Genomic DNA, 12709 nt, shown 5'->3' on the forward strand with positions numbered 1-12709 from the left:
TAAAATGTCAGTCTTTTTTTGTTTATATAGCAAAAAATTAAAAAAAACTAAAAAAACAGTGGTGATCAAATATCACCAAAAGAAAGCTCTATTTGTGTGAAAAAAATGACATAAACTTAATTTGGGTACAGCATTGCATGACTGCACAATTGCCAGTTAAAATAGTACAGTGCTAAATAGCAAAAAATGGACAAGTGGTGTTTTTAATGTTTACATTTTGATGCAAGATCTTTTGTAGTTAAAAATGTACTATATTTTTTATTGCTTGTAGGTTTGTATTTTTTCTTATATTGGCAGATATGTTTTTTAGATAAAAATATATTGTAGCCCATGTAAGTGTATATTTAGCCAAAGTACACAGGTTCATTAATGCACATCAAACAACTATTTAACAAGTGACAGTTTAATCTACCCCTCTATCTGTGCTGTGTCTCAGGTCTTCATAAATTATGAGGGTGATTTATTTATTCTTTTTGCACACGCCAGAGATTTAGCTTTATACTTCTTCTGTTGAAACATCCTCTACTCAGGTGGTTATAAATTGTGTTCCATAATAACCAGTGGTGGCCCGTCCATTAGGGGCACAGGGGCGCGGCCCCCCCCTATCCATACGTCCGGCTCCCTAATCTACATGCAGGGCACTTGATGCATGGATTCCAATGAGGGATTTTTTTTTTTTTTTGAAGCATGTAATTAGAGCCAGAGGCTCTAATAGGCTTCAAAAAAGGGTGGGCTCGGGGCCCAGAGCACTGCGCCCTGAGCCCACCCAGTTGTGTGACAATAGCGAATCAATATTCGCTATTGTCACACGGATTCTCCTCCTGGCCAATCAGGAAGCGGGTCCTGAAACCCAATTCCCGATTGGCCGAAAGGAAAAGCCATCCTATTGGCGAAGGAGGAGGAGGGAGGAGACGCAGGGGAAGACCGACCAACGAAGGGGGACACAGAGGAGACTGAGGGGGAAGCCGCTGCCGCTGCCTCCACATGTCAGTCCAGGGGCAGCACAGGGTGAGTGAGCTGGCGACCGGGGGGGGGGGGGGGGGGTAGGGTGTGCGGTGCGGACAGGAGCTGGTGTGGTCCGTGGTCAGGTCCATCTGCCACCCCCCCCTGACCCATGGAGCACCAGCCAGCACTGATAATAACTAGGACTAGTGTAAGGCTCCTTTCACACGGGCGGTGCGCCCGACGGAGTCTGTTTCGCTCAGCGGGGATCGATCTGCCGATCCCCGCTGAACAAGCGGATGACAGCTCCGTCTACACTCTGTGTGCAGAGACGAAGCTGTCAGAGCCCCGCTCTCCTCTATGGGAGATCGGATGAAAACCGACTGCCTGTCCATTCTCATCCGATCCTATCTGATCCTCCAGACGGATGGAAAATAGGGTTTCCATCTGTCCAGATTTCACGGACAGCATCAGATAGCAGCGGGTGTCAGCGAAGAAATCTCCGCTGACATCCGCCGCTCCATAGGGCTGCATGGAGCATCTGATCCGGTCCGCCTGTCAGTTTTTCAGGCATTGGAAAGCCTGTGTGAAAGGAGCCTTACTCACATAACTTAGTAAGGTTTTAGCTTATGTGGAGCTATAAGTTACTTATAGATTAGCCCCTCTGAACGCGAGAACTCCTGGCAGTAAAGAAGCTGCCTAAAAAACACATCAAAAGTCAATATTGTTTAGCTGCATTTAGAGCATTTGTATGCATCATGCATTGAGCATTAATGGATGCCATTGGCCAGAATATTATCTGTTCTGCAACTGGAATGCAATAACACTCAAACGTGCCTAAATGCATCTAAGTATTTAGGTGTGTTTAGACACAATCTGCTTTTTTTCTTTTTTCAGCTCCTCTGCTCCTTTGATGTTTTTTTGTGTTTTCTTTTTTTTTCTAGCCTCTTCCAATACACCTGTTGATGTCTGTGTATGCATGGACAAATAGGGGAGATTTACTAAAACTTAGGCACTCAGAATCTGGTGCAGTTGTGTATGGTAGCCATGGTAGCTGTGGTTTCTATGCAGTGCTGCACCATATTTTGCACACTCCAGTTTTAGTAAATACCCCTATAGACTTACATAGAGGTGCTTTTACAGGCTGGAAAAAAAGTCAAATGCCTGTAAAAGCCGCATTTTTTAAGCCCAGTGTGCATTAGCTCTTACAGACCTAAAATGAAAGCTTAAATTCTAATTTTACCCCTGAGTCTACAAAAGAGCAACAACCATAGCAGAGTATATTAAACAAGCAGAGAATGTTTGCACAGTAATGTTTGCTTAGCTAGGTGAAAAAGTAAGAATAGTAAAATGAGAAGCAAGAGACTGATAGCTCATCTCTCTGTAACTCTGCTCTTCCTCCAATCAACAAGCTTTGTCAATTGCAGAACCTATGCACCCCACTGCCCCCCCCTCCCGGTCTGAGCTTTGCTGTACAGGGACTGCAAGTGGCCGATACCAAGTAAAATTTAGGTACATACATTGCTTGGATTTCAAAATGTACAATGAGTGGTCTGTTAATAAATACAGAACCTCGGTAAAGGATAATTAAACCCAAGACAAAATGATGTAATATATTGCAGCTCACCAGTCCTTAGATGTGATGACTGATTTTTAAAATGTGTAAGGCTTTAGAACATATTCAGTACTTAAGTAAAATATCTGTTGATCCTGCCAGAAATGTATTCTTGCAAGTTTCTGTGAGCTGAACTGGAAGAATAGAACACATTTATAAACCTCTTATCTTCCTATCCTTGGTGTAATGTAATTGACCAAAGGCAGATAGCTTTGAGGTCAGCCTAGGTAACAGCCATGTAAAATCATTATATAGCCTAGGTAACAGCCATGTAAAATCATTACATAGCCTAGGTAACAACCATGTAAAATCATTACATAACCTTGGTAACAACCATGTAAAATCATTACATAGCCTAGGTAACAACCATGTAAAATCATTACATAGCCTAGGTAACAACCATGTAAAATCATTACATAGCCTAGGTAACAACCATGTAAAATCATTACATAGCCTAGGTAACAACCATGTAAAATCATTACATAGCCTAGGTAACAACCATGTAAAATCATTACATAGCCTAGGTAACAACCATGTAAAATCATTACATAGCCTAGGTAGGTAACAACCATGTAAAATCATTACATAGCCTAGGTAGGTAACAACCATGTAAAATCATTACATAGCCTAGGTAGGTAACAACCATGTAAAATCATTACATAGCCTAGGTAGGTAACAACCATGTAAAATCATTACATAGCCTAGGTAACAGCCATGTAAAATCATTACATAGCCTAGGTAACAACCATGTAAAATCATTACATAGCCTAGGTAACAACCATGTAAAATCATTACATAGCCTAGGTAACAACCATGTAAAATCATTACATAGCCTAGGTAACAACCATGTAAAATCATTACATAGCCTAGGTAGGTAACAACCATGTAAAATCATTACATAGCCTAGGTAGGTAACAACCATGTAAAATCATTACATAGCCTAGGTAACAACCATGTAAAATCATTACATAGCCTAGGTAACAGCCATGTAATATCAATAGATACATTAGAGTGAGTGAAGCCACCCAAGGGACTGGAAGTGTGTTATTTACAGGATTACTAGGTGAAAAAAAAAAAGGATAAAAAAGGAATGCAGCAAACTGGGGCATGCATCCGGTGCTCTCTAAGATTGCTGTGTCTTTTGGACACAGCCAATCACAGAACATGGTAAAGGGCCAATCACAGCACTCCTTTGCAATGTGATCAGCTGTGTCCAATCACAGCTGATCACAGTGTAAATAGACTTGCCGGTTATCAGCAGTACTTTCATCACACGCATGAGGAGAGGAGAGCTGGTAACTGGCAATACTGACAGGGGACATGTACACAGATAATCAGGGCACTGATCATCTGTGATCTGATTATCAATGCTGCCCATCAGCGCTGTGCATCAGTGCTACCAATCAGTGCCTCCTCATCAGTGTCGGCAATCATTGCAGCCTCATCAGTGCCCATCAGTGCTGCCTCATCAGTACCTTCTCATCAGTGCCCATCAGTGTCGCCTTATCAGCACATATCAGCGAAGGAGAAAAATTACATATTTGCAAAATTTTATAACAGAAACAAAAAAAAAAGCTGTGTTTTTTCAAAATTTTCTGTCTTTTTTAGTTTGTTTAGTAAAAAAACTAAAAAACCCAGTGGTGATTAAATGCCACCAAAGGAAATCTCTGTCTCAAAAAAATTAAAAAAATTTCATATCAGTACAGTATTACATTACTGCGCAGTTGTCATTCAAAGTGTTACGGCGTCAGTGGTGGCCGGTCCATAAAAAATGTTTGGCATATTTTAATTAATATAAAAATAAATCGTTCCACTGTGCAGGGCCCTGGACTAATAGCTGTCTATTCGCTCCGTCATTGGCTTGTTTGACATTGTCCTCGGGGTGAGAGCACTGAACCCCCGAACCCTCCCACTTTTGCTTTTAGCGAATCAAAATTCGCCATTGTGTCTCTTCCGGTTTCCATCAGCCAATCTGAAGCTTTGGAAGCCGCCGGGTTTTAGGGGAGCCGTGACAGTGAAGGGGGCTCTGTTTGCAGGTAAGGACCTGGAGAGGTTTGCGCCCCCCCCCCCCCCAAAAAAAATGACCAGCTGCCACTGGACAGCGCTGAAAGCTGAAAATTGGCCTGGTCAGGAAGTGGATATAAGTGCCCACTAAGCAAGTGGTTAATTTGTGTCTTTTATACCTATCTGGAGTTCATCTTTGATTTTTATTTCTACATTATATGCTGATTAAAGTGAACGCAACATAGCCTTCACCTTATTCACTAACTATCACTCTAAGGAAAGTAGCACCCTATCCAGGGTACAGGGATAATAATACACTTTCCACTATAAACAGATCACCTGATTTTACTAATCCTGAAAAGTGAGATTCCTTCAGTCTTGCAATTCCAAAGTGAACTGAGTTGAAATGTGATCCATTTAGATGACTGCATTGTCCAAATAATGAATTTGTCCTTCCCTCTCCTATATCAGCTATGTTGCTTCATGCTGTGATAGACATTTTCTTGGGAATGGACACGCTGTTGCATTTTCTTATTTGACTAACCAGTTTCCTCAGATTAAACAGAATAAAGAATGCAAGGCTAGATCCAACAAAGAAAAATATTTATGTAAGCAACCATTCATTTTTTTTTTCATTTCTCAACAGGTTTTGTTTCTCTACATACATATCTACAAATGTATCTCCATTTCTATCTACAGAGCTTCAGAAAATGAAGGCCCAATTTCATTGTAAATTATTACTACATTTTCAGTAAGTCTCCAGAAGGAAATAAATAGAAGAGTCGCTTAATTCTGCTCAGGTAAATAAATAAAAATTCAGGGACACTTGCAGTCTGCCGTACAACAATGCTGGTTTGGCTTTAGCATACATATTTGGCTTCATCAGACGATTTGGCACAAACCTACATGCAGAATGTATTTTCTGCAGGCAACCAATATGGAAATATTAGATCTAACCTGGTATAGTAGTTAAGGCAACACTAGAAGTACTACTTTGCAGGTTAACAAAACTCAGATTTCAAAAATACACTGCAAATACAAAACATTTGGCTTCATAAAACACCATTGACTCCTTGATTTATGAATTAGGTAGTTGGTGGAACAGTTGTATTACTTTAATTGCTTGTCTGTGGCAGAACTGCAAAGGTACACCAAGATGTGCACCTTCGTTTTATCAAAATAAAATAAATATAGGGAATAGGACTTTAATTTAGCACCGGGAATTTTGCCATATTATAATAAAATTTTAAATATTTTTTGATATACAGCCTTAGAAAAGACCAAATGGTCTAAACATGATAAAAACAACAACACAGTGAGCATATGTTAGAAATAACCACATATGAGTGACATAAGGTGTAGCCCAGGATGAAAAAGGTAGGACAAATAAATCAAGGAAGTATGGAGTCCTCCCATGGAAGATAATATAGTGTGGTCTATTTTAAAGATGCTACTTCCTATGTCACTTATATTAACATATTTATGTGAGTGCTTTTATTTATTCATGTAATGACTTTATAACCTTGATTTCCCAGGGTATGTTGGTTACGTTATATTTTTTATTTTGAATTGTACATCTATTAGGTGTCTGGTTGTTTTTTTGTGTGGAGGCCTTATAGCATCCTTTGTGCAATACCAGACGTACATCCTGCGGTCCCTCTAGGTCAGGGGTATGCAAACTGTGGCCCTGCAGCTATTGCAAAACTACCAGTCCCATCATGCCTCTGGGCATCATGCTTGTGGCTGTCAGAGTCTTGCAATACATCATGGGACTTGTAGTTCTGCAACAGCTGGAGGGCCACAGTTTGCATATCCCTGCTCTAGGTGAATGCTATGCCAAGAAGCCTTTTTTTGTGAATTATCATTGATATATATTGTATTTATATGGTATTTCTTTGTTTTTGTAAATTTTTCCTTTTTGGTTTATGTTATTTATATTTATTTATGTTACAGATCTCACCACTGTACCAACTCCCTGAAGAAGACTTACAACTTTTTGAGTTGAAACGCGTTGGGGTCCTTTATAGACATCAAGTGTTGAAGATGTTATTTACTACATATGTGATGGTTGTGATGGTTTCTAACATATGTTGTTTTTATCATGCTTAGACTATTTGGTCTTTTTAAGAATGTATATTAATAAATATTTTTAATTTTATTTTATTATGTTGTGGCCTAACTCCTGTTGCTAATTTAAAGTCCAATTCCATATATTCATTTTATTTTGATGTTACCATATAGGGACGTGGCACCTGTGAATTCTTATTGGGTCTGATGAAGGCTTAACTAACACCTCCGTTTTATTTTACGGGATTGCTAGTTTGTCGAAGGAACATAAGATATACAGCAGTAATTTGCATGGTTGAAGTTTAATAGCACAAAATGTGCAATTTCATTTACAATAGTGCAGCCAACACTTCACTCTCCAAAATAGTGAAAATAAAAAAGTATCTTAATACCTCACAGTTCCTTTGCCACTGAGCATACACAGAACCATACTGTACATTTATTTTCACAAAATACAATCAAAGAGCACAGCAACGAAAGCATATGGCTTCATTTATGCAAGAATAGTGCAGCTGACCTTGCAGAAGGCAATGCCCTTTTGTAAGTAAGTCTGAAAGACACAGTCATCCAACAGTGCAGATGAGGTGGCTGAAGCTGCTTTTTCCCATCCAGTAGCATTGGTAGAACTGAACACGTACTGAATTCCACTTTATTATTCCTAGCTTGTCACTGTGTGCACCCATGGCACAGCATCACAGCAAGTCAATGACACCTCCCAAGTGCCTTTGTTGGTAGAGCTTGTCCTTCCTCCTGACATATTGTCATAACAGCCCCAGCAGGATTAGGTGGAAGACCAGCTTGTTTGATGGCTGCTGTCACAATCACAATGGAAACTGAAGGTCTTCCCTAATGAGTTTAGGGAGAGGGCAAGTTTAATTTCAACAGTAATGTAATATCCAAAGCATACACTACTGAACAATTAAAATCATGCATAAAACATCCATCGTCTAATAACTTTAAATAGTTGTCAGTAAGATTGTTTTATTCCATTGATTGTTATCTTGGCCCATATTCATAACTGCTTGGTGCACTAGTGGAATACATGTTAGCTGCTGCTGGGTTCATATGGTGATGATGGTAGCCATGTCCTCTAATGCTTGGCAAGGGATAGGGCGTCGGTCTGGTTTTTGCTCCTAAATAGTGATCGTAGGTTGTTGGATACTTGTATGGGTGGTGATGAAGAGGTTCTGAACCTTGAGAGTGTGGGTCCAGACGCAGTTCATGGGGCGGACTAGGTCTGCCAGGGCCAAGGGGCACAAGTCCACCTGGTACAGGAAGTGAAGGGCTAAGAACTCTGGACATAAGTTGCTGGTGAGCTGCGTCCCCATGTAATGGCGTGCCACTGGTATCCCTCTCATACTCCCTTCTGCTGTCTCCATCTAAAAAAAGAAAGAACAATAAAATTCCATAATATTTCATTAACAGTGAAACAAATTTCCTGATTGTTCAAGAAAAAAAAAAAAAAATACTCACACTATAAGAATAGAAAAAAAATAAATAAATGTGTGCAGCCTGCCCAAGGAAGTGTTAACAAAAGAACATTTTGTTAAAACAAAAGTTATGGAAAAAAAACATTATGGGCACAGAGAAATAATCACTGTGCCTAGCCCTATTTGACCTTCCTCATGACTGATATCATAAGTCTTAATCACAAATACAACTTTAACAGCAGTGAACAGTATAGTGCATTATTGTACAACAGGTACCTAAGACACTTCTCATATTGAAGCTGACAGTATAATGTACGCCTCGTTTTATGCTATAAACATGTTAATATAAAACTATTACATGTATATATCTATATATCTATATATATATATCTATATATATATATATATATATATATATATATATATATATATATATATATATATATATATATATATATATATATAGTAATATACATACTGTATGTATATTACTACATACACTATGTATATTACTACATACTGTATGTATAATATACCTATTTGTATTATACATATGTACATTTTTATATTTATGTATAATATATTATACATATTATACATATGTACATATGCTTTGATCCAAATTTAGCTTATCATTTCGCTTTTTAGCTTTTATTTAATTTAATTTTATTTATTTATATAAGCTTAAAATATAGCTTATCATTTTTAAATGTCATTAAAAGACTATACTTCCTTTTCCATAAGCTTTTAGACACCAGTTTGGAGGGCAGACTGCCTTGATGGTACTTTGCCCATGCTTCATTCCTTCTCAAAGCTCGACTAGTCAAAAACACACTAAAACATACAGTATGAGGTCTGCAACTTGTGGTTTGTAATTGGAATGTGAGCCAGTGGGGTTTGTTCATAAAGGAGTAAAAATTGTTTACATAGCAAAGTGTTTATTCACTTTCTCTAGCAAATTGTGCAGGGAAATGTGTAAAAACAAAAATCGAATTTTGCATTTTTTGGAAAAGCGTTCTTTGCTATTTTGGCGCGATTGCAGTGGGACTTTGGCCTCATAGACTTCAAAAGAAACACACCAAAAATGCAAGTGTGTACTTTTTTGCTGCGTTTTTGCAGGTTGTTAAGACTTCTTAACAACCAGCATTCAGTCTCCTTACCCTACAAAAAACGCATTAGTATTATAAATGCATCAAAAACATGTAAAAACCATCCCTTTGTGACTCCCTGGGGATCCAATTACCCATATGGACCCCAGACCCTGCGACAAGTGGGATGGGACTCCAAGAGGGTCTACTTTGTGATGTTCATCGATTTTATCTATGGTTATATCCCACTCCACTTTTGTATGCCCCTTCGGTGTTCTTAAAGGTAATCGGTTTAAATTTTATGGTTCATATGCCTTTCTCTGTTTCTCTCATATTGCTTACATGTACGCCATGTTATGCCATGAAAACTTTAATAAAAATATTGAAATACAAAAACATGTAAAAAAAAAACACAACTGATTTGCATTACAGTAAACCCCAGCTCCATCGCGGTTCAGTTTTTGCGGTCCCGGTATATGGTGTTTTTTTCTGTAATGTTATTTTACTATATAAATCATTGAAAATGTAATATTTGTGTGTTTTCCATAGCTCTTGCTCTGTCTCTCAGTATCTTTTATGTGTTTAAATGAGTTTCTATTGTTTTAAAAGTGTGTTTAAAGACCTTAAAATGCTTTTAAAAGTACACAAAAAAACATGCCTACAGTGTATTTTAATAGGGTTTTTCTATTTCGCGGATTTTCACTTTTCGCGGGTGGGTCCGGAACGTAACCCCCACGATGGAGGGGGGTTTACTGTACATACTTTGACACTGAAAATCAGATCAAAATGCAGCTGCACTAATGTGAACCTGATCTAAAGGCAAATAGACTGTGAACTTTGCAAGTGCAGTTGCACTCATTTTCCCCAGAACTTTGTGAATGTGGTGAAGCTCTGCCGATTTCCATCATCCAATCACTTGAAAGCAAAAATTATGTTTTACTTACACCTGATTGGGTATCCTTTACAAAGTGAAGCTTCACCGCATTCACTAAGCTCTGGGGAAAATGAGTGCAACTGCACTTGCAAAGTGAACAGTCTGTTTGCCTTTTAGTAAGTCAACCCTGTGTAATTGCAAGCATATTTTTAAGATGATTAAAAACTTTTGTCTCAAAGTTGGCTTTTATTAAATCTCAGTGTTTCCATTTTCTTTTTGTAATACCAAGGCCCATTTTATACAAGAATAGTTTCTAATATTGATTATTACAAATATATTGAGATAGATATTACATAATATGACATCACAAGTCCACACTAAGCAGAAATTGGAGAGAAAGCATGTGTAGAGTATAAATGAAGGTACTGATAAACATGAACGGATTGTTGTTGGATCCTATCATGCTTGCAGGTAGCAGCAGATTGGTGCAGATTTCGCAGGTAGCAAGGTCAATGACCTAACTTTTTTTTTACTGCAGTCAAGCAATACAACTTGGTCACCTGCCTGTCCCTAGCCTGTGATTGGACAATGAAGGAGGAGCATTAGACTAATAAGGTAATCTCTCTCCTTTTGTGAGCATCTTCCTTGTCAGCACATGCAGTAAAACCTAGTACACACAAAAACTGACAACTCCAGTTGGAGCTGTTGTACTAACAATCCGCTAATAGCTCAGCGATCTTCCCCGCTGAGCTATGGAGTTCTGACACCCCCGACAGAACCCTTCCAGTCAGCGCTCTCTGCCATTGGCTGAGAGCGCTGTTTGGGAGACGGTTGGCTGCTGGTTTTTCGGCATGCACGTTCAACAGAAGCCGGCGGAACGTCAGCTGGTTTTTATTGAATCGGCCGAGGTCGCCCAACACTTGGCCTGTGTGTACTAAGCTTAAAACCTAACCGGCAATCAAAACTACTCCTTTCTCTTATAATGTGCATTGTATTGTACAGGGAATTACGAATGGCTGATATAAAGAAAGATTCACATACTTGGATTTATGGCATTAAAAAAAAAAAAAATGTAATGATATTAATTAACCGGTTGCCGACCGCTTACCGCATATTTACTGCGGCAGTGTGACTCTCCCAGGCAAACCAACGTAGGGCTACGTCGGTCGCTTGGAGGCAGCTAGGAGGCGAGCGCGCCCCACTGGCCTGGCAGCAGAGAAGCCAATGCACGGGTCAGGCGGCTCCGATTGCGGCCTGACACCTGGGATCGTTCCCCGCTAAGAAAGAAGAACGGTCAGCTGTTGTTAACACAGCTGACCATTCTTCTCCCTGCAATAATCATAGAGCCCCTGTGCTCCTTCTTTATAGGATCACATGTCTCTATGGCAATTTCACAAGCCACGCCCCCCACAGTTAGAATCACTCCCCTAGGCTCACATTTTACCCCTTGATCACGCACAATGGTAACCCCTTCCCTGCCAGTGTCATTATTACAGTAACAGTGCATATTTTTAGCACTGATTACTGTAGTATTGTCACTGGTCCCCCCAAAAGTGTCAAAAATGTCAGTTAGGTGTCCGATCTGTCTGCTGCAATGTTGCAGTCCCACTAAAAATCGCAGATCGCCGCCATTACTAGTAAAAAAAAAAAACAATAAAAATGACATAAATCTTTCCTGTAGTTAGTAGACGCGATAACTTTTGTGCAAACCAATCAAAATACGCTTATTGCAATTTTTTTTACAAAAAATATGTAGCAGAAAAAAAATTGGCCTAAAATGTTAAAAAATTTAGATTTTTAATTTGTTTGTTTTTTTTTTGAGAATTTTATATAGCCGAATGTGAAAAATATTGTTTTTTTTTTTTTTTTTAAAGAATTCTCGCTCTTTTTTTGTTTATAGCGCAAAAAATAAAAATCGCACAGGTGATCAAATACCACCAAAAGAAAGCTCTATTTGTGGGAAAAAAAGGACATCAATTTTTTTGGGTACAGCGTCGCACGACCGCGCAATTGTCCATAAAAAAATAACACAGTGCCGAATCGCAAAAAATGGCCTGGTCATTAAGGGGGTAAATCCTTCCGGTCCAGGAGTGGTTAACACATCATTTTTTTATGTATATGGGGTTTTGGACTATTAATTGTTAAAAATTAAGGTAAAGCATTGGACAGGTGTTGGTGCAAATTGATAATGTAGTGTACATTAGACTTTTATAATTGAAATATGGATATGTTATCATAGGCAATCTTTTTTAATAGTGTCTCTGGGGGGAAAATGACAGTTGTCTAATTTTAATATTGTGCATCATTGGGGTTTATATAAGTAGGGACAAAGGGCAATTAAAATACATTATTTGGAGGATATATTGGAGTGCGATTAACTTCCCTGTCATTTTTTCTTTGTTTTTGGTATATTTAGCACATATTGGGGAAACACACCCCCCAATTGGTGGTGTTTAGGGAAGGGGGTAACCACTTTTTTTTAATATTGTTCCATCTTTAGTTCAAACTTAATAATACATATCTATTATAATACCAACAAGCTGATACTGGGCATAGATTAAGAAAATACAAAGACCAAGGTGGAGGTTGAAGGGTACAAAAAAGTCTTATTTGTTATTAGTGCTATCTTGAATTCAATGGGTCCGATGTTCTTTCACCCTGTTAGTAAAATAAACAGGGGGCTTTGCAA

At 38.7% G+C, this 12709-nt stretch overlaps 1 protein-coding gene across 1 annotated transcript in view; it reads right to left on the reverse strand.

The window, feature by feature from the left end:
• Nucleotides 1-6911: 6911 nt before the first annotated feature.
• Nucleotides 6912-12709, reverse strand: part of TBX1 (T-box transcription factor 1) — a 41212-nt gene continuing 35414 nt past the window's right edge. The window contains exon 8 of the mRNA XM_082275627.1: nucleotides 6912-8007. Coding sequence (XP_082131753.1) covers nucleotides 7625-8007 — 383 coding nt within the window. The 3' untranslated portion in view covers nucleotides 6912-7624. The remainder of the gene's footprint in view (nucleotides 8008-12709) is intronic.

Source organism: Pelophylax lessonae (assembly GCF_965119305.1).
Source record: "Pelophylax lessonae genome assembly, chromosome: 1".
In the NCBI taxonomy this organism is placed as follows: Eukaryota; Metazoa; Chordata; class Amphibia; order Anura; family Ranidae; genus Pelophylax; species Pelophylax lessonae.